Source organism: Strix uralensis, chromosome 2 (assembly GCF_047716275.1).
Source record: "Strix uralensis isolate ZFMK-TIS-50842 chromosome 2, bStrUra1, whole genome shotgun sequence".
Classification (NCBI taxonomy): Eukaryota; Metazoa; Chordata; class Aves; order Strigiformes; family Strigidae; genus Strix; species Strix uralensis.
The window spans coordinates 121,497,806-121,519,364 of record NC_133973.1 but is presented as its reverse complement, the minus strand read 5'-3'; the positions used below and the strand labels follow the sequence as shown (position 1 = coordinate 121,519,364).

The following is a 21,559-nucleotide window of genomic DNA, read 5'->3' as shown; positions in this document are numbered from 1 at the left end:
GAGACTTCAGCATGTTTATTTCTTACTAGAAAATGCAATCAGAACAGAATAACTGTGCTGTAATTGCTAGCTTACTAACAGAAATTGAACTTCAAATAACTGTGGTGTCATGTGGCTGAGAATGATTTCTTCCTATTTAATCAAGGCTTATCAGCCACTTGGGGGGGTGGGGAGAAAACAGAACACTGTTGTTCACTCCTGAGATCAGAAGGTCCCTTATTTTTAGGAATTATGTTTTGAAAAATTGTCTTAGACTAGTGAAGTAACTGTCTTTTTCAAAATAGCTACTGGACTATCCTGAAGGATAAAGTTGGAATTTAGACACAGCAGCTCATGAAAGCTGTCAAAGATACCAAACGTTGGACATGAGGAAAACTGCCCTCTGATTGCAAGTTCTTTTCAAATATCCAAATACTGACATAGGTTTTCCGATACAAGAAAACAAAAGCTTCATCAGCATTCTGTATTCAACACACTTGGCAAGGACTCAGAAAATGTGACTCGTGCTTGTTAACATGAATCACGGATAACAATTAAGGTCAGAATACTGCACTTGTTTTGCCTTCCATATCAACAGGACCAGCTCAAAGTACCACATTATAGTACAATTTAATTCACTGTTTAGAAGTCAAGCCACTTACAAACATATTATAGCCTACATTGTGTACTTTGTATCTAATGTTAATGAATATTTAAATATTTTAATGGCAATGCTTAACTGTAAAATGTGTCACCCAGTAGATCTCCTATGACAGGTTCTGAGCTGAGTCCATAGTAACTGTTACACATACCCAGGTGTGCCTTAAACTTCAGGCAGATTACAGAACAAAGTCCAACTCCTGACTTCACACAGGGCAACCTAGAAGTTAAACCATATATCTAAGAGCATTGTCCAAACACTTGAACACTGGCAGGCTTGGGACCATGACCACTTCCCAGGGAGCCTGTTCCAGTGCTTAATCACTTTTTCCTAATATCCAACCTGAACCTCCACTGACACAGCTTTAAGACTTTATTATGCACATGGAGTATTTGTTAACAGGAATCTGTGGCATGATGGGCATCTTCACAGTTTAAGTGAAAAACTGACCGCTAATATAGGAGTCACTCTAGCCAATTCAACATTGGCTGGAAGGTAAAGTCACGCCAATTCAATTCAGAAATAACGCACATGTTTTTAACTGTGACGATCATTGACATAATCACTAAGAAAAAACGTGTTCTTTGCCATTTGTAGGAGGACTCATCTGACAGAGTGTAGAAGCTTATAGTGTAGACATCCACATTTAGACTAAGTCCATAGACTTCCCTTCCAGACAACTGAGAAAATACACATTTTTAGGGCGTGATTCATCTCATCCTAGAGTAGACGCCTAAACTGGGACAAATTAAAGTAGCCTTCTCCAAAAGTTCTTATTTCAATAGTTTCACAGAGTAGACATCCATGCGAGAGGAACCCTAACCTTAATATATTTAAAATCAAATCAAGATGCCTCTATGAAAGATAAGCTTTTGTAAACACTATTTGCCAGGTTAGGTACAAAGGTAACAACAACATTTTACGATATCACCATCACTCCTGCCCTGAAATGTATGTCACCTAAAACTGAAGACAGGACAACTAACACCCACTGAAGAGCTTCTCAGTACCTCTACTTTCAGTTTAAGTATGATGAACTGACTTTTTTCTTCTGAATTCTAAAGGAGGCTTATTAGCACTTTTTGAAAATATTTGGTTATTTCTAGTGTTTTACTCTATGCAAGCATTTTTATTCTGCACCGTCTTTATAGTCTTTCTTGTATAGGTTTTCTTATGTAGCCACCGAAATCATGAGGAATTTTCTGAAAAATGAGTGGTAATGAAAACAGCCACAAACTGTGACTCTCAAAGTAAAACATACACCTTCAAAATTTCCCTACAATTGCAGTAATCACTCAAAAGAAAATGAAGATGGAGAGGATCTGGAAGACAGCTCTCCCAGCATGTGACAGTGTAGCTAGAATGTTTCAGCTATAGTCATTGGAAAAACAGAGAAATCAAACAATCTAGAAAATCTATTTTAGTAGGATTAAATTAATACCCATTTGAAACAGTTTTATATCAAAAATAAAAATGCTATGTCTTCTGGTATCTTCAGACAACATTTGTCTTTTAGTGCTTATTCTGAGTTCGATGAATGTCCACATGAAGCTTTAAAAAAATTTTCTTCAAGATCCATAGACGAAGATATTCCTTCTTTTGAATATGTGGCCATTTTTGAATAAATAAATAAATATTTTTTGACATTTAAAAAAAAAAAATCATCAGCAGCATGGATATCTAAAAATAAAAATATTTCATCCAGAACCCGATATATTTTAATTTGAATATCGCATTGCCATATTTCATGGAATTTCTAGCTTGAGTGCCTTGCATCCACACTCTCCTTTTTGGGCAGAAGAATTCACTTGGATTAAATCTCTTTTGATTCACCATATACGAAGTGTTCAAGGAATACAGTTCAACATATAACCTAACTAATAGAAAAGAGTTGGAACTCAGAAGTATACAATTTTACTGCTCAAGGAGCATCACAGCAACATCCCTGAATATATTTTTTAAAATTTTACCTCCTTTCTGTCAAATTTTAAACCTTCAGTCTTTCAATGTTTGAGGGAAAAAAAGAAAAAAAAAAAAGCATTTTTGATGCAACCCTCATTTTTTAACAGACATGAGGAACTGCAGTTTTCAAAGTGCATTTCAACCATGATGTAAATCATCCCATGGGAAGTCTGTCCAGCCTTCTCATCCAGCTACATATGGCTTTTGTTATGGGCTTTAGACAGTGTTGAATAATTGTTCTACATAATATCCCCATTTTCTTTGAAAACAAAATGTTTGTATTATGGGAAGAACAATTTAACCAGAAACAGGAGTGAGTACACATAATGAAAACAATGTGCAATCTGACCCTTGAAAAAGAAAGGCATATATATCTCTCCATGGTTTTTCCTCCCTGCTAAATCTCCACCTCCTACCTAAACATTACTGGTTCCAAATGCCAGCAGCTACAAGGTTGGTATAAGGTCAAGAGAAGCAGAACAGCAGTGGAACTTCAAAATGGTACAAAAGGACACACATTTTTCCACTTCCTGTTACCTCCTGTACCAATCTAGAAAGAACTGGAGTAGCATGGGAAGGAGGCACATTAACACTGAGAAAGAGCAGGCAGTCTACACATTCTTCTTCTATACAGGTCAACAGCTATTTAGAAAACACGCATGCATGCGTGTGGCCCCTTAGATCTACATATCTCTCTGACTGCCTCTATGCTAGTGCTCAAGTTCAGATTGGGAGGCTACTTCTGAAGTGAATTTCCCTATTGCCATCACACACTGTGCTTTGGCTTGTAGCATGGGACAGTCCTGTATCATGTGAATTGTCTTCTTCTCACACTAAAATGAATTGGAAGAAGGGCTCCAGGAGCACATCTGATGCACTCCAGACACAAATAGGCATTCAGTGCATACAAGGCAACAGCTAGTCTGTATGTTCTACTTGTGCTTACAAAACTAAGGCATAGCTTAGATGATTGTTGATGGGCACCAGCGAAATACATGTCCATAAAAAAGACTGTGATATATTGCTGCAATTTTAAATTCTTCTAGAAATAAACAGATTTCTACTGACAGAACACAATAGAATTAATCAGGTCCAGGTACCACTGACTAGCTGAGAATAAAGAGCAAAGGGGTTACCTTAATAGGGCTCCCATCTGGAGTGAGAACCTCTTCTGAAAGCTCCATCATCTTCAGTGCCATCAGGGCAATGGCTTTAGCATGACTAAGGCTTTTCTTATGGAGCCCTGCTGCAACACAGTACGCATCACCTATTGTTTCCACCTGCAGCAATCAGACAAATCAGATGTTAAAGTGTGATAATGAGAAGAGAACCCTACCATTAGTTATCTGCAATCAAATAGCATTGCTTAAAAACATGTGAGCAAAACATCCATAAAATAAGCAATTAGACAATAGAGCATAATTACCTGAGTTTGCAAACAGGTGCAGTCAAAACCTGACATGCGATTGCATAGTGGTTCATCACTATTATAACCAAAGATCATTGCATCTAGAACTGATATGCCATCAGCTGAGAGATGACAACATTTTCCCATAGCAGTAATACAGAAAACTATTTTCCTAAATGAGAAATTGCTTGCAGCTTTGTTTGACACTATCCTGGCTGAATTTGCTGTTGGGTAAGAATAGTGCTACATGATTATAATTCATTATTATTATTATCTGCTGTGCTAGAAAACTGTATTAGGAAGAGGATTAGAAAAAGCAAAATATTACCATAAAAAACAGTGAAGAGTCTATAACTTCTCATTAGCAGGCAGCTCTTCCTGGTATTGGGATAATTTACAAATCGATGCTATTGCTACAGACTTCTGACTGCACCTGCCTCTTATTTTCAAATAAAAATCGTTGCCTCTCTCTACTACACAGGCTACCTGACTGAGAATTCCCTGCCTTCAGGCATCAAGTTCAGCAGACTGATCCCCCTGGTCTCTTCAGACAGGCCTTACCTCTCTCTTACCCTCGATTTTCTTTAAAGAAAGCTGTCCCTCAGGAGGAAGTGGGAGCAAAAGAAATAACAGAAGCCCTCTGGCTCTGGATAAAGGTAGTCTGAGAAACACTGAAGCCCTCTAGTCCTACAGCTTTATTGATAGGATGGTGTTTTGCAGTCTGCTTGCCCACACATCTGCCACATGCTCTGTACACAGTCCACTAACACATGCCCAAGCAGACTCAGACCTCAAGGATTAGTTTGGGTTTTGTTACATAACTAATTTGGCTTTCACCCTGACCACAGCACTACAGGAATGACAGAAAAGGCTTCAGGAAAGACTAGGGTGAGAGGAAAGCATGCACTGAGCAAGGACTTTTATTCAGGGAATAAATACAGCTGATTCTTCTCTCTGCAGGGATTCTACTAACATTAGTAGACCTGGACCTTCTCAGATTAATTTCCAGTCCTGACAAACAGAACTGGAAATAGTATCTCAAAAAGTAAGCGCTACATGTAAATATACCCAGAGCATGGATCTAGAATAGCAGTATGATCTGACCATCAAACTTACAGCAGCTGCTACAAGCCCATTGTCAAGTTTGGCACCTTAGCCTTTCCTGCTGATTGTGCAGGAGGATAGATATAAGCAGCTGAGTGTTTCTCATGAGTTGAGAGCTGAGACACCTGTTAAAGCTCCCTTGTCACATTTGGAAGCTCCTAATAGTACTTGTATATAGAAGGAGAATGTAGGATATAGAAGGAACATGTAGGAGCAATCAGTACTGCTGCCTGCCTGCCTGTTTCACCCAAGATAATGTCAGGATCTCTGTCCACAAGAAGCAGAGACTGCCAACTCCCTGCAGTTTAGGAGGTCGTCTTTCCAAAGACAAATGGATGGGCACGTATATTGCAATGGCTGGTGAAAAATGTAGAAACTAGGGAAGAAAATACATGAGCATAGCGAGAAAAAGTATCAGAAGTTAAAACGACACTCTGGATGGCTAAGAAATAAGTGGTAAAAATTCTCTAAATCAGAAGGAAGAATTAGCAGAGATCCAAATAACTGCACACTGTCATTCTTAAAACTTGTGGATGAACATAACCAGTCTGAATAAAAATAAAGGGGTTACTACAAAAACAGATGAGTCTATGATGTCAAATACAAAAGTTAAATGCAAATACTGCTCTTTGTTGAATGATTTAATTTCAGAATGATTTTTCCACTAAAGTTAGTTGCATTACACAACTGTAAGCAAGTATAGATCTGGGACCATATACTGAAATGTTCAGGGAAACCTACTTATTTCTTTAGTTTCGTCCCCTTTGGAAATTTCCATAGTAGTGTAAACTAATTTAACAGCTAAATTACACTCAGTGAATGAGTAGCATCATCAGAGTTGCATTGTACGTATCTGTGTACTACCAGAAAAATGAGACTGAAGATGCCTGATGTTAATCTTATTCTGAAAATAAAAATTAATATAATAATACCACTGTAGGATACTCTTTAAAGTGCTTGTCCCTATGAAGTTCCTCTGACAGTAATACTGGAGAACCAAGGGAATGATTAGGACTGTTGAGACTAACCTGGTAGTTGAAACTGGATGTGATGAGTACTGATAAAATTGTCTAATCGTTTACCATTCTGTGATCCTGTTTTCAGTCACTACTAAGATTTTCCCCAACTTAATATTTAAGCTGAAATTTCCATGCTGAGTATCTCCATCAAACTTTAGCCATGGTTCAGTCCTCCTTCAAAATCAGATTTGACAAATTTTCCTATTATCTGTATTTTTTTCCTCAACTCCTTTTTAAAAAAATCTCCAGGATTTCTTATAATTCGCGTTGTTCATGGTACTTTGATTTGGTCCTCTCATATGGAGTCATAGAATCATGGAATGGTTTGGGTTGGAAGGGACCTTCAAAGATCATCTAGTCCAACTCCCCTGCCACAGATAGGGACATCTTTCACTAGATCAAGTTGCTCAAAGCCTTTTTCAGCCTGGCCTTGAACACTTTCAATGATGAGGCATTCACAACTTCTCTGGGCAACTTGTTCCAGCGCCTCATCACCTTCATCATAAAAATTTCTTCCTCATATCCAGTCTAAATCTACTCTCTTTCAGTTTATAACTGTTGCCCCTTACAGGCCATGGCAAAATGTCTCTCTCCATCTTTCTTATAAGCCACCTTTCTATATTGAAAGGGCATAGTAAGGTCTTCCTGGAACCTTCTCTTCTCCAGGTTTAACAATTCCAACTCCCAGCCCTTCTTCATAGGAGAGGTGTTCCAGCCTTCCGATCAATTTTGTGGCCCTCCTCTGGACCCACTCTAACAGATCCATGTCTTTCTTGTACTGGGGGCCCCAGAGGTCGATGCAGTACTTCAGGTGGGATCTCATAGGAGCAGAGTCAAGGGGAAGAATCACCTCCCTTGACCTGCTGGACACACTTCTTTTTATGCAGCCCAGGATATGGTTGGCTTTCTGGGCTGCAAGTGCACATTGCTGACTCACGACTAATTTTTCATCTACCAATATCCCCAAATCCTTCTCTGCAGAGCTGCTCTCAATTCATTCATCCCTCAGTCTGTATTAATATTGAGAATTACCCTAACCCAGGTGCAGGACCTTGCACTTGGCCTTGTTGAACTTCATAAGGTTATATGAGGACATTAAAATAGAAACTGCAATGAGAGTGATACATCGCACTTCAGAATTTCAGGCTGGGCCTGTCAGTGAGTCAGACACGCATGGGGAAGAAGGGGATTTATCTTGCCTCAGTTGAGGAGCAAGAATTAGACAAAAAAAACCAAAGTACTGTTTATAGCTCACCTCAAACTATCTGCTGGGTAGATCCTGAAATCACTGTGCACACCAGAGAGCAACTTACTCCATAAATATTCAAGTAAATGTCAATAGCATTAAGAGAAAAGGAAGGTACTACTCAAGGTGGCTAAAAATAGCAGCACTCAGATCTGTTTGATGCTCTTCAAGATGATGATATACACTAATGAAACTCCAGAGGAAATCTCCACCATGTGATAAACTAACTTCTGAGGTTTTAAGATTTTAATGTGACTATTATAGTGCTTTATTAGTAGTATATTTGACTTTTATATCCTTCCTAGGTACATATGCAAGAGAAGGTATTTTGTTATCACTATAAGATTGGAATACATCATCCTGCTTCTTTTAAAAAACAAATTATATTCTGTTTTGAATTCAGCCATTTTTGCATATGATTGACAGCTTTATCTTTATTAAGATTTAGTACATTTTTGTTCTAGTTTAATAATAATTTCTTACTGTTCTTAGTATTTCTAGCCACTCACTGGCAGCCTGACCTACTCTTACCTACTTTTCATCCCTTTTTCAATGATTTACACTCACTGTGGCCTGCTTCACTGGAGCTTTCATTAATTGGGAATTATTATATAGCACCATAGAAGAGAAGTGAGGTTGAACTTAGATTTCAAAATTAGACAAATCTATTAAAAATGTAGAATACAATTTTTATTCTTAACAAAGAAGCCAGGAAACACTGCAGCCACTTACAATGCTATACAAAGGCCTTCTCTAAAGCCTTCTATAACTCTGTGTCAAGTCATTGGCAATGTCCAAAAGATTTTTAGTCAGGCCCTCAACAAATCAAAGATTAAGATTCATAATTAATTGAAGTGTGTACTCTACAATTCAGAAAAAGCTTCTTGGTAGATATCCTGATACTGCTGAATACTGTAGAATGACAATGCACAAGACTTGCAGCAGACGGCAAACAAAAATATCTTCTACTTTTGGGAAGTCATTTTCTATGTACCCAGCTTCTGTTAGTCCTCAATAGATACCATATGTCTGTTTTAGACATGAACAGTACTTTTTACAGAAGTTGAGCTCTACAGTAATTTTCTTATTCTTAATTCATACTGATTTTAGGTGGAATATGACTTGCAGATGAATCTGGTAGCCCAGCAGACAAAATGTAATTTTTCCAATTCTAATGTGTCCAGAGAACAGAGATTAATAAACTGTCCCCTGGGCAGCTCCAACAGGTCCCTTCTAACTATGAGTAGCTAAACCTTGTGTTGTGTTATGTTAACGGAGAAACTGGAAGTTGTAGCGGAATGATGTTCCCTGGTTATAAAGTCAGGGTGTGTATTCAAGGACGGTTTAGAAGTGAAAATGTGGTGTACTGAAGTAATATCCCTGCTTCCGTACTTTTTCTCGTGAATGCATGAATATGCACCAGTCATTACATACATGAACTTCTAGAAGTAATGAAGGAACTGAAGTGTCACACTTCATTTCACAGGGTTACACACACAGAAAAAATATCATTTTGTAAGTGAAACCTCCAATGGCAAGTTTAAAGATTTTAGTCTAAAATATTCAGGAATCCAAATAATCTAAGGAATATAACTAGCACCTTTTTCAAAGCACAGCTTGGAAATAAACATAAAAAATGTAATCATGGGGGTCACTCTCGTGGCAATTCTCATCTGAAATTCCTACAGCAATCAGAAATATTAAATCCACTGAAAGAAGTAGCTGGAGGAAGAACTGGCTCTAGTTTTAGTCCTTTCCCTCTCAGCAGGTTTCCTGTAAAAGCCGAATAGATAATTTGTATTATAACAGTTCCAGTGGAGTACTCATTACTATTTTTTTCACATAAAAGCCATAAATAAGTCTGTGTGCAGTGTGTTCCTTTTTTAACGGGTTAAATTATACTCATATCAAGAAGGCTTCTTTGCTTATGATCTCGAGTAAACATGTACACAAAAAATGGTCCTGAAAATTCAAAAGTTGCTGTCTTCTTTCAGGAAGAAAATCTACCCTTAAGAACATGTCCCTTGTAGATCCTTGACCCTCCTCTGAAGGGTACTTGTGTACTATTGTTCCATCTCCAAAATATTCACAGAGCTGCATAGGTATTTATTATCTCACTCCTAGGGGTTATAATATTCTATGTCACTAAATAATCTATGTCATTGTCTCTATGGCCTGTTCAATGTTCTTTTGCAAGATAATTAAATAAATTGGAAATAAAAAGTTGGATTGCTTTCACTATAGAGATAAACACAGTTGAAGTACTATCTCTAACTCAAAGTGTCATCCATAAATAAAAGCCTTTAATGCAGGTTGCACTAGTGATTTTAGTTTGAGTTGGCTGTCCTGCTGAGATAAAATTGACTGCTAATGGAGCCCTTCTCAAGCCAAATCCATTCAAGGGACATTCATCCTTCAGCACCTTCCTGAGATATATATATATACAGAAAGAACAGATTTTTTTTTTTTTCTCACAAGGCACAGAAAAAAAAAATTACAGTGCATTTCAGGATGAAGAACTACAGGACACACCTGGATACCCTGCTGTTATACGCAAGTGATCAAGTGAATACAGGATTACTTTGGAAAGTGAATACGTAAGTATTGCATAACCATCCTTTGCTCAAGGATGCTCTTCCTTGAGAAGAGAAAACCTTTCAGTGGTACATGTATGAGGAAAAATATATTGTGCTGTTCAAAGTTTATTTGGTTTATTCTATTAACATATATAGATTATCTATATAACTGTATTACACACATAGCCTTTAGAGAGAGTAAATAAATATTCTTCATGTCTTGATTTCTTATCCTCCTTTTATAGAGTAACATATTTCTTCAAATTCAGTTGAGTTTCCACGTGCATCAAATCCTGCTGTGGTCTATGACATTTTAATCACCAGAAATATTTACCTCTGCTTAAGTAAGTATGTGTTCATTGTAATTTTAAATTGGCAGGAAAACTTGGAATATTAAACAGTTTCTCTATGCTTCACAACCTGTTTACAGCCACACTATATAAAGCATATATGCTGCATTTAGCTGAAGAGAAGCTTATTACTAAATTATTTCTTATCACTTATGAATAATCTGCCAATAGCCTGTCACTCTCCTACTGCTGGGAGATATTCTATAGAATTTAATTTTATAATATTGAAATAATAACAAACAGCAGTTGCAATGATACCAGTTTCCTCTTAAAGAGCTTGAGAGTGAAAAAAATAGAAATAAACAGCAGGGAAAGGGGTAATGGCTTAGCTAATCACAGTTTAAACTGGATCCAGCTGAGTGGGGGGCCACCAAGATGGTGGGAGCTGGAGCATCTGCCCTGTGAGGAGAGTCTGGGGGAGCTGAGCTTGCTCAGCCTGGAGCAGAGATGGCTTGGGGGGACCTAAGAGCAGCCCCCAATGCCTGTGGGAGGTCCTCGAGGAGACAGAGGTGGGCTCTTCAAAGTGGTGCAGGATAGAAGGTCAAGAGACAACAATGACATCAGCATCCTTATGGATTAGGCAAGCAGGAAGCCTGTGAAATTTATTGACCACAAGATCTTACTCAGATAAAAAGAATTTTGCAAGTTTTTTAGAGAACCATCAAACACTTCTGCAGACAGTGAGGATTTTAATAGATGCTTCAGCATAATCCTTGTATTTTAGGGCATAAATCTCAAAATGAAAATGCTAGAAAGAAGTCTGCCATATGTACCTGACATTTCATAAGTAGCTCATGGGGCTTCTTGTACTTCTTCAAGTACTCATGTTCAATACTGTCAAACATGAGCCATTATAATGCACTAGTTATGGCAGTTCCTACTGTAATCTAGACTTTAACTATATGGTATGCCCTGTCCCTCAGTATACCTATTAGCTATATTGGTAATTATCTGAAATTTCAGTCATCCAAATGTTTCCTGTCTCCCCTGACATTTAGATAATTGAGCTTATACTGTAGCTTATACTGATTCTTCACTCTAATACTGTATCTTTTAATTCCAAGAAGAAAAATCTACGACACAAATTACACTGGAAAAGTTAAAGCTGAAAATTATCCACACTTTCTGAACTTTTCATGATGTAATATTTAAATTGCCCAAGGAAATCTTAAAGTAATAGCAATTTTTTTAATTATTATTATATTTCCTCTGTTGGCAATAATGAAATGTTTTCTTTTATTCTGATTTGTAACCTCTACTCCCATGGAGGGGAGGGGAGGGGAGGGGAGGAGAGGAGAGGAACGGGAAAGAGAATTTTTGAAAGAAGTACCCTTTTTTTCTGTGTATTTTTTTATAGATAACTTTACTGCTCAGTTGAGACACAGAGTTGCATTGTTTGGAGCTGCAACAATACAGGTTCCCTGGTGATCACCCAGCAGATTAGCATCTGCCAGAATGTCAACCTTTCCTTATCTTTCTCTAATGATCATCAGTAAAATTACCACCTCAGTTTCCTTGGTTGATGAAATGCTGTTAATATTTCTCTTCTTAGCTAAAAGTGAACAGAATCAGCACTAATGAATACTCCATTGCCTCTTTCAGTCAATGCTACATGTTACTGATTGTTTCAATGGGATGAGCAATATATAGCTTTTTGGATGACAATCATCATATCCATTTGCAAAAATCATGGAAAGTCAAGCTTTGAATTAATCAGTAAAGTATTCCAAGGGACCCTAATGAGAGACAGCACAATACTCATGCTAGGTGGTGATGGGAGTTATTTAACCGCCAATATAACAAAATGCAGTGAAATTAGGAAAGAAGTAACTGGGGTTGATGCTGATTGTATGTGAGAAATTAAAATGCAGTGGAATTTCATTTTACTCAATCAAAATACACTCTATGCATTAAACAACATAACATGGCATTGAACTATATAACATGATTAAATAACTGTAAAAATAAAGCACATGAAAAGTAGATGGCACAAGCAGGGAAGAAGCAGTATTTCAACCATATAGGCTGCAAGTTGGTAAGATGTAGACTACATGGCTGGGATTCAGCTCACCTAACCAGAGATACCTCTAATATAGTAATCTGAATGTGAGTTATTCTCTCTCAATTCTCTTTACAATTAATGAACTGAAATGGGAACTCTAGCAGTCATATGATGTGCGCTAAGCATCTCCTTCAGGAAAAGATGAATCTCACACTAAAAAAGATTCACACTTACCCTATAAATTCATACTTTTCTCTGTTGACAGTGAGGATAGTCTAGATGACTAGTTCTATGTTATAAATAGTATAGTTTCACCTCTGTCTTAGAAATACAGAAGAATTAACAAGACCATGTGAAGAGGCAGAAGGGCAGAGTGAACATGGAGGTTCACAGAAGCAGGGGAATTTTAGAAGGACAGGGCAAGTTCTGGGAAATCAACAGTCCTTCAGGAAAGCTGATGCCCAGATAGACAGAGGAACCACTGGAAAACCCTTCTACACTCCATATGTCTATTTCCTTTCTACTCTTAGAGATTAATCCTGGCTCAGAACAGTATTTAATGGAGAATATGAAGTTTAAGTGATTCTTATGATTACATTAACAACAAAATCAATGACTTCTAGAGTATTAATTTTGTTTTGAAGACCTGGAAATAGTTTCTTAAGGACCAAAGTCACGCTATGTCCCTGGCTATCTCTTAGAGTAAGTTCCATATGCACTCCTCAGCCTGGATTACCGGAGCACATCTTGTCTTCCTGCACACCAAGGCTGCATTTCACTGGGAGTATATAAATATATAAGGAGGAGGTTTCTTAAGTCTCATCTCAGCATGAAGCCAGGATTCAGGACAGGAATGCACCTGGAACTGGAAGCTGGGAATTGTTCTCAGGTACTGCAGTAAAGACCTATGCCTCCCCAAAATTTTCATTATCTTGTTTATCTGTAATTTTTTTCATCTGCAAGACTGAACTACATAGTACCTCAACACTATATATTTCTTTTATGAAAGCTGAAACGTCTTCCCTCTAAAGGAATACAGCAAAATTCAGCCTTAAGATAAAATTCTTGCAAGTATAACTCTGTAAGAAACCTTTGAAGTTATGAGTATCTCTCAATGGGCTTTACTTTCATCTGTTTTCTGCCCTAAGTTGTACAGCAGGAAAATCAGGAAAAGGCTGTCATTTGATATGCAGGACCCCTCCATGTTGTCATCAGCATGCTTTTTCTGGGAAATGGCTGAAAATGAGGTTTATGTGGGCCATAATGGCCACAGACTGGGAAGGCTTAGTTTGTGAAACTCTCAGAAGACTCTACGTGAGCTGTTATCTTCTCATGCATGACTCACCCCATGACTTTGAAAGTGTACCACAGAGTGTATGTTCCTGCTCCCATAAAGTACCCCAAAACAGGAAAAAGATTGTATGAGTGTGTTGACTGCTAGTGCTAAGATACTGTTTGTCAGCACAACAGAAAGATCCTGTTTAGCTCAAAAATCCTGTATCTTGGCATGCATATTTTGGCATGCAGGTCAGGGATGTTATTAATCACTAAGCGGAGGGAGGACAGACGTTATGTATTCTGGGCAGATTATAGTAGAAAGACTTGAACAAGTCACTTAATATAAAACACAGATTCCAAGGAAAGAAATGTCAAAGAAACATGCTGGAGCGAAACTAGATAGGTTATTCCACTGAGAGGTGAAGTGTGTCTGCTCTTTCTCTGGAGGTGGTGTAAGTGCAGTTCAGAAAAGCCTCCTCTGAGCATGGCCTAAGCATATTTGATCCTGAGGTAGCTTCTAGGTCTACATTTCTGTCTACGTAACAAAGAGTGAATACTGACCTTTTTCCAATTAATCAAAATCTGTTTGTTTTCTTGATGTGTGAATACAAATTAAAGCCTAGTTCTGTTTGCATTTTGAAGTATTCTATATGTTTTTCTACTGCATAGAAAAGCTTCTGTCTCTCAACTTCAAAACTGACTCCTAAGCAGTGAAATCTTGTGCCTAAGTTTCAAGATAACTCTACAATGCTTTTATGACACTGTGTTCTGCTTTTGGAAATAGTTCAGTGTATGGAAAACTCCTCTTATGTGAGCAGGAATGGATTCCAAGTGTCCATCTATGAAGTTCAGAAATCTATTCATCTGGTAAAGCTCATTTTTTAAAATAAATGTCTTACCATAAAACCTAGCTCCTTTCCCAAGAGCCTAATTATAAAGCAATTGCTCTTACCAGGCCTGAGGGCATTTTATTTTTAGTGAGTTTAATGATGCTACATGCTGGCAAGTCACGAGCATTTTGCAGGAAGTGCTGTATTCGAATTCTCTCTACAGCACCTACTTAGCAGTCTTAAGACTAAATCTTTCAGTACCCAATATATGGAGGACCTCTTTCATCTACACTTTAATTTAAAGTGCTGTTTTCTTTACAAAGGGAAAAGACACAAATAGTACTTGCTGTGTAGAATTATTATCTAATATTTTTAAAGGGTTATTTTCTCTAGTTAAAATAGAGACATGTTAGAAGACTTACAGTTTACACACTGTCAACATCAGGTTTGCACACAACAGTCATGGAATACAAAAGTCATAGTGCATAAATGACCTCTCTCTTTTGTAGAAAAGTGTGAAATCGAAAAAAAGCACACTGGATATGTCCGATGAATAGAAAATGTCCTGGCTGGCATTATGCCTTATGTGAGGTAGTATGTCAAAGTAAATGTCAAAGTAAAGAACTGTTTAACAAAATAAGCAAATATGAAAATAATCATGCATAACTTGACACACATTTCAGTTTAATGTGACTGCCCTTCTCCAGATGTAAGAGTGGTCTTAATTTGTTATCCCTGGTATTAAAACTACTACTGAACATCTTCCTCAAGTTTATATAAGCTTTAATTTATTGTCTTAAAATTCATACATTAGCTAGTGTCTCTTAACTTACCTAAGTATCCTTCATATTCACTTAAATAATTTAAGAAATTAAGGTACAGTTATGAATGCTATTTGCATGAATGAAGATGCTGCATATGAAGGGCCAGCCATATGTTGTAACGGTTGTGCTATGTATCCTCTAGATCTGACACAATACTGGACTGTTTAAATGGAAATAGCCTAGACTGATGGACAGTGAAATTGATTTTCTCCAGTCCCTCAGAGAGACTAAATTTTAGAAGGTGGAAAAGCTTGACACAAGAAAGCAAAGGACTTAAGTATTAATGGTGGGTTTTACAAAACATAGCATCAGGGACACCTGTATGCTGCAACAGGGTATGCTTTTAGCCATGGTTTCTGTCCAGCTGCTATGTCTGATCTTGCTCCTCAGTATGGAGAAGGGAGCCCCAAAGGAGGACACCCTTCTCAGTCCTATCCAAATAAAAAGTCAAGATATGGCCAGGGTTCACACACAAACTGAGGACTTGGGAAGCACTCCCAGGACCTGCAAGTTGGACATAGGCTTTAAGGCTCCCAAGCAGCTTGAGAGAAATGGAGCAGGACACGTATAAACAAACGTGTGTTTTTCAGATAAGAGAAAAGTGGAAAGGAGAAAAGAGAAAAAGAGAAGGAAATATATACAAGCATGGCATTCCTGAAGAAGAAACTATATACAGAAGCAGAAGTCCTAGACTCTTTAGAGGATTCTTGGGTGATCAATTGCCTGAAGCAGGGGAAGGTGCACAGATGTTTTAGTGCTTTGTGCAGGTTTGTGTGTTTATAAAGTAAAGAATAACTTTTCTGGAGCCTGCATGTCTGTCTGCTTCATTTGCAAATCTCCCTAAAGACAAAAAGCGTAAATCCTCCACAAGGCTGCAGAAAAATACATGCTTAACATAATGGGAAGTCTTAAAATATCCTGGAGCTCTTGGGTGGTGATACACCAGATCTGTAGGGAAAATCCAAGGAATCTTTTGTGTTTCTTTTGTTATAAACTTAACCCAAGAACACTTCTGAGTTCCCAAAAAAGATAGGTGCCCCACCTTTGCCCTGACTTCATACTGGAGTGAGACACACCTGTGTGCCAGCAAGTCCATGCACAACTAGAGGGTACAAGGAGAAACTCAGTGTTACAGCCTGCTCAGAGCAACAAAAGGAAGAAGGTTCAGGAGGTCTCTGTGGTGGGACCTGAACAGAGCAGCGTGCTGAAGGGCAGCACTACCAGGCTGGATGGCATTATGGAGAGAGACAGTTTCTGGGCAATGGAAATTTTCTTCTATTACCCATTTTCTTCTAATCCACATTCAAAACCCACTGACTTTAAACTAACAGGAAGAAGCAACACCTAGTACACCGGTAATCCCCAAAACTGCACCTATTCGTCTTAAAAAAGATATATTACAGTATTTTATGCTTATCATATTGCTCATATAAGAGTATCAGTATCAGTATCATTTATATATTTTAATTGCATTTCATAATAATCTTCATTCTGCTGATGCCTAAGATGACCTTCTCAAAATGGTCATGTAGTTGCACTGAACTTAGCAGGTTAAAACTGTAGAAGTGATGGAAAGATGAAAAAATAGTGGCCGTAGATTTTACATGAAAACTTGGAGGCTATGGTTTTTAACTTACAAACTACAAAGCCTGGAAAATCTCAGAATAGTCAGAAGCTCATGACTCCTGTCATTGCAGTCATTTAATCATTATAACACTGATAGTAAGCTTAAGAACATGTATATGAGTATGTACAAATATCTGTTCTCAAGGAGGGATAGTCCTGGCAGTAAGAAAGTCCTCGTATTTTCTGTAAAATGAATACTGATTTCTGCAACTTAAACTACCAGTATAAAAATGTAAAGTGGTATTTTTGGATGTTAGGTTCCTAAAAGCATTATATCACAATCTCAGTATAAACAATATTTTTCAGAACTGGTGAGTATCAGTCTTGAATGATTGCAGAGCAGTCCAGATTTCCTACGCTTTTTTGGTCTCAGGTCTTTACAATGAGCAAAAATTAAGGCTGTAGCCAAAGTTAGGTGTATAAAATCAGAAAATGAAGATCTGATGTACTAGCTGTATCATTCAGAAAAACTAAAATAATATAATTCAGTGTAAAGTAAGTGAAATAACATTGCCAGGAATAATAGTCGGAGAACCCCAAGGAAGCTGCTAAAGGACTCTGAGGTATGTGTGTGGCACCACTCACAGAGAATGCCAGTTTAGCCAAATAATGAAACCAAAAAGAAAGCAGAAATTCACGTAACAAAGTTGTGAATTATAACTATAAAATTAACCTGTGGAATTACATTGTCTTATTTAATAAATATTCAACAAACTTTTAATTAAAATTTTGACAACAAAAATGTATAGCAAAGAAATTTTGGCAACTACCAATAGTTCATTGTCAAAAACGTTTAGGACTCTTTGCTTAGACATAGGAAGTGGGACGCAGCACTTCACAGAAAGTGAAGTTTAGTGTTAGGAGAAAATCTGCAAATGCCTTCAAAGGACAAATGCTGCACTGTCCAGAGAAAGGACAAAGAAACTAACACCTGGAATAGCAGGCCTGGTTCTGCTCTATTTGGCTTGGCGTTATCCAGCCAGCATAGATAGCCACCAGTCAGTGCATGCACAGCCAAAATAGCTGCCACAGTACATGCTGCTTTTACTCCATGCAGTAGTTAATGGGTGAGGGAGGGAAGTGGGGTTGTTTCAGAAAGGACACTGAGGGGAAAACAGCCGAGAAAGCAGGCCTACACAAGAAAAAGGACTCAACAAGAAAAAATATGTAAAATGATCCTATGTCAGACATATTTCTTGGAGGGAGAATCAGAAGTTGCAGGAATCTTAAACAGGGAAGATTTCAGACTGAAGGGTTAAGTTTTAAATGCCAGCAGCCATGGCTGCAGCATATCTAAATAGCTTATTTCATAAAGAGATGGTTTAGCTGAAGCATCGTTTCCCAGCACCTGGCTCAGAAACAACAGGAACTCAGATACAGAGAAAAACAGATCAAAACAAAGACACAAACTGTCAGGCCAACGAGTACATTTTTTACTCAAAGTAACTGATTTCAAAACGTACTGAGATCTCTCTCCCATCACTTCTGCTTCTGGAGTCCATGTTTCTACTTGCATGTCCACAGACACTAGCTTACCCAGCATCTGCATCTACATTGCTTTGATTAGCACTCCTTGCTCAACAGCATCTTTTTCTCCCATTCCTCAATTCAAAGGTAAATTCAAAGCTAAATATAATTAGCTCAGATAGTCAGCAGTGCCAGTTTCCAAATTCACTGCCAGGTTCTCTTGACATCCTCTCCCTTCTGTGATCACCCCAAGAGCGTCCCTCTTGATCTTTTCATCAAGGCTATATGTAAGCAGATTCCTTCTAAAGTTACACTCTCTAAAACACAGATTCTTCCAGATTACTAAAACTGTCACCCAGGCTCTTATCACCGTGCATCTCAATTACTGAAATGTCCTCCCTCAGCCTGGACAAACGTAATCCGTCATCTTTGGTATCCATTCAAAATGCTCCTGTGAAGTTAATTTTCTGAGCCCATGGTCTGCCTGTGTCATTCTTACCTATTCATCCATCTACTGGATATCCTTTCCCTACCTAATCGGTTATAACTGCTTATTTTTATTTCCAAGAAATTTCAAAGTGTAATTCATCCCTTCAGCACTCTCCAAGCATTTCTTATTCTGTATCCAACAGCTCATTATGCTTGCCCTCTATGTCTGACTTGTTAAATGTGAGGATCTTTGTTCTTTCTGTGCTGTACTGCTCTGTAAACATCTCTGAGAACTATGACACAATTGAAAATATTATGTTCATTGTCTGAGTCCAAGATCAGAAGCACCAAGGTTGTGAATTCAAAATGCTGTGACAGTAAAGCTGGGTGAATAATTTACAGCATGGAATTTATTTAATGAATTTTGCTTAATTTTCTGTTTACAAAACAGTGAATTTGGTATTCAGAAGTACTCACCAATAATCTTTGCAAATTATTCTTGCCATGTTGCTTAAAAACAAGCAAATTTGAAAATTTATCTGGTTTGATGTATATATAGGTCACATGATAAATTTCTGTAGCCTAGTTACAGGAGTATGTCTTAGAGGCTGGCTGTGGGTACAAACACTAGTGATTACACATCTAAAATTCACTGCCTGACAGTAAATTCTAAAATTATAGTTGTTGTGGTGGTCATCAGTCCTAGCAATAAACTTAGCTTCCAGAATATCACCTGAAACAAATGAAAAAGATAGAAAGACACAAGCTATTTTTATTTTAAAATGCAAGTGCTTTTTTAAAAGAATTGTCATCTTATTTTAAGCCTGATTCTCTAAGGAAAAGACTTCGTTGCCTGAGTTTTGTCTTTCTGTAATGCTCAACTTAGTAATTGTCACTTAACCCCACAGTAACTTTTTTAGATTTCTGGTTAAAAACAAATGAAAAAAAAGATTTGGGGGGAGAAAAAAATGGTACATACAACTCCAAAGTAGCCACAGTGTACACTGCCTTGCTCATGGGTGGGCTGTGGAGGGAAGCAGGGGATGTGTAGGAAGGATCAGGGGACATGTGGGAGTAGGGAGATAAAGGAAAACCCAGGATGAAAGGATCTGAGAAAGAATTGGCTATATTAAGGCAGTAACAGAGGGGAAAGGGTGTTAGAGGTGTAAGACACCCTTCCACAGAAGAATAGGGTTTGTTTATTCCTTTGCTCATAGAATTACTTGGGGTCTTAACTTTTTTGAGTGTTTATTTCTTTTCTGAATGCATAAATCTTATCTTGCCTATCTTAGCAGTTATCATCTCATTTCATTGGTCAGGACTGTATTTCCATACAGTAATATCTTTCTATCTAAAGAGGCACAAAGCTAGGTGAAAGGAAGAAAGCCATGGTCTAAATAATACAACATTCACGACCTATGTATAAACATTCCTTCTTAGTGTTCTCACAGGACTCAACTAACCTTCCTTCCAAACAGGTCACAGAGTTTTAAATACTTTATTTCCTATTGCCATTTCAACAAAGAATGTCCTGAATGCCTCAAAACAGCTAACTAAAACTAATCATCTGGGAAAACACTAACTACACCCATATACCAGATACAGCGTGTGAAGCAGGGTCACTAGATATCATTCTTGACTGTGGGTCAGAAGTTCCTCAAGTCCTGTTCTCAGAGCTGGCTCAAGATCCAGTGCAGGAACATCAGACTAATACAAACCGAGATCAAGCTTCCAATCTTTTCTGACTGTATCACCGCAACAATTCTCAAATGAGTGTTGGTACCTTCCATTATAGCCCTCTCCCAACATGGCCTTTGGCTTCTGAGTGTTAGTAACACAAATCCCTAGCCCAAGAGCACAAAACTTTCTTACAGTGTGGTCTTTTACTCTGATATGCTGTCCTAACCACCTGTATCTATACCATGTTCAGTTCTATCTGTGGTATGTATTGTAACTTTTCAGCCACAATTATTATTTAGGTGGGTAATTAGTATTTTTGGATGCCTTTTAAAGTGGATTAGGGGCTAAAAATAAAAGGGACGTCACTGTTGTGAAAACCTTTTCTCTATAGCCTATCAACAAATACTATTTGAAACAGGTTGAAAACACGATTGACTTCACAAGCTTCAGACAGAAAATGAAGTCAATATATTATTTTAGAACTACATTTTTTTTGTTTGGTGCATTCAGTTATAAAAAGACATTTGCTCTGCTTTTCCTATCACAAAATTAAAGGTATTCCATATATAAAATATATTCTCTGTAGAGTTCACAGGATAATTACACAGATAATATCTTGAGTTCATTTATTAAATTCTACCTACCTTCTTTTTTCTCTCAAATACATACTGGACACCAAATCCACTAAAGAGAAGTGAAGGTAATGAAGCCTGTAACAGGACCAACACATGCAACATCCCCTTTTTTGCAGAGTAGTGAAGGAGCATGGCACTCCAGTACCATGTTCCACTCATTACATGTGAATGGACATCTGCTGTCCTCTTCCTGTTTTTCAGTGGAAGTTTAAATCTCTTATAACAGTTTTATAGTGAATGACCTGCTCTTTATTGAAAATTTGAATTCTTTCAGGGGAAAGGTAAGTGCCTAAACCCTAAATCATTCAAGTTTCATTTGAGACAGGAAGTATTTGAGTGCCTTCCAGGAGCTGCAGCTTGGGCTAGGATCATCACTGTGCACTTCATCATCCTTAGGACACTGTGGCTGTTGTGACACCTAAAGGAAACCTGGCTATAATACAGGAGGTGTACATTCCTATAGGAAAATGGGAATATGAGGCA

The 21,559-nt window shown here is 37.8% G+C and overlaps 1 protein-coding gene across 1 annotated transcript in view; it reads right to left on the bottom strand.

The window, feature by feature from the left end:
- The window catches only part of GUCY1A2 (guanylate cyclase 1 soluble subunit alpha 2), a 174,020-nt gene that overhangs the window by 61,510 nt on the left and 90,951 nt on the right, over positions 1 to 21,559 (bottom strand). Inside the window, exon 6 of the mRNA XM_074860156.1 lies at positions 3,739 to 3,882. Coding sequence (XP_074716257.1) covers positions 3,739 to 3,882 — 144 coding nt within the window. The remainder of the gene's footprint in view (positions 1 to 3,738; positions 3,883 to 21,559) is intronic.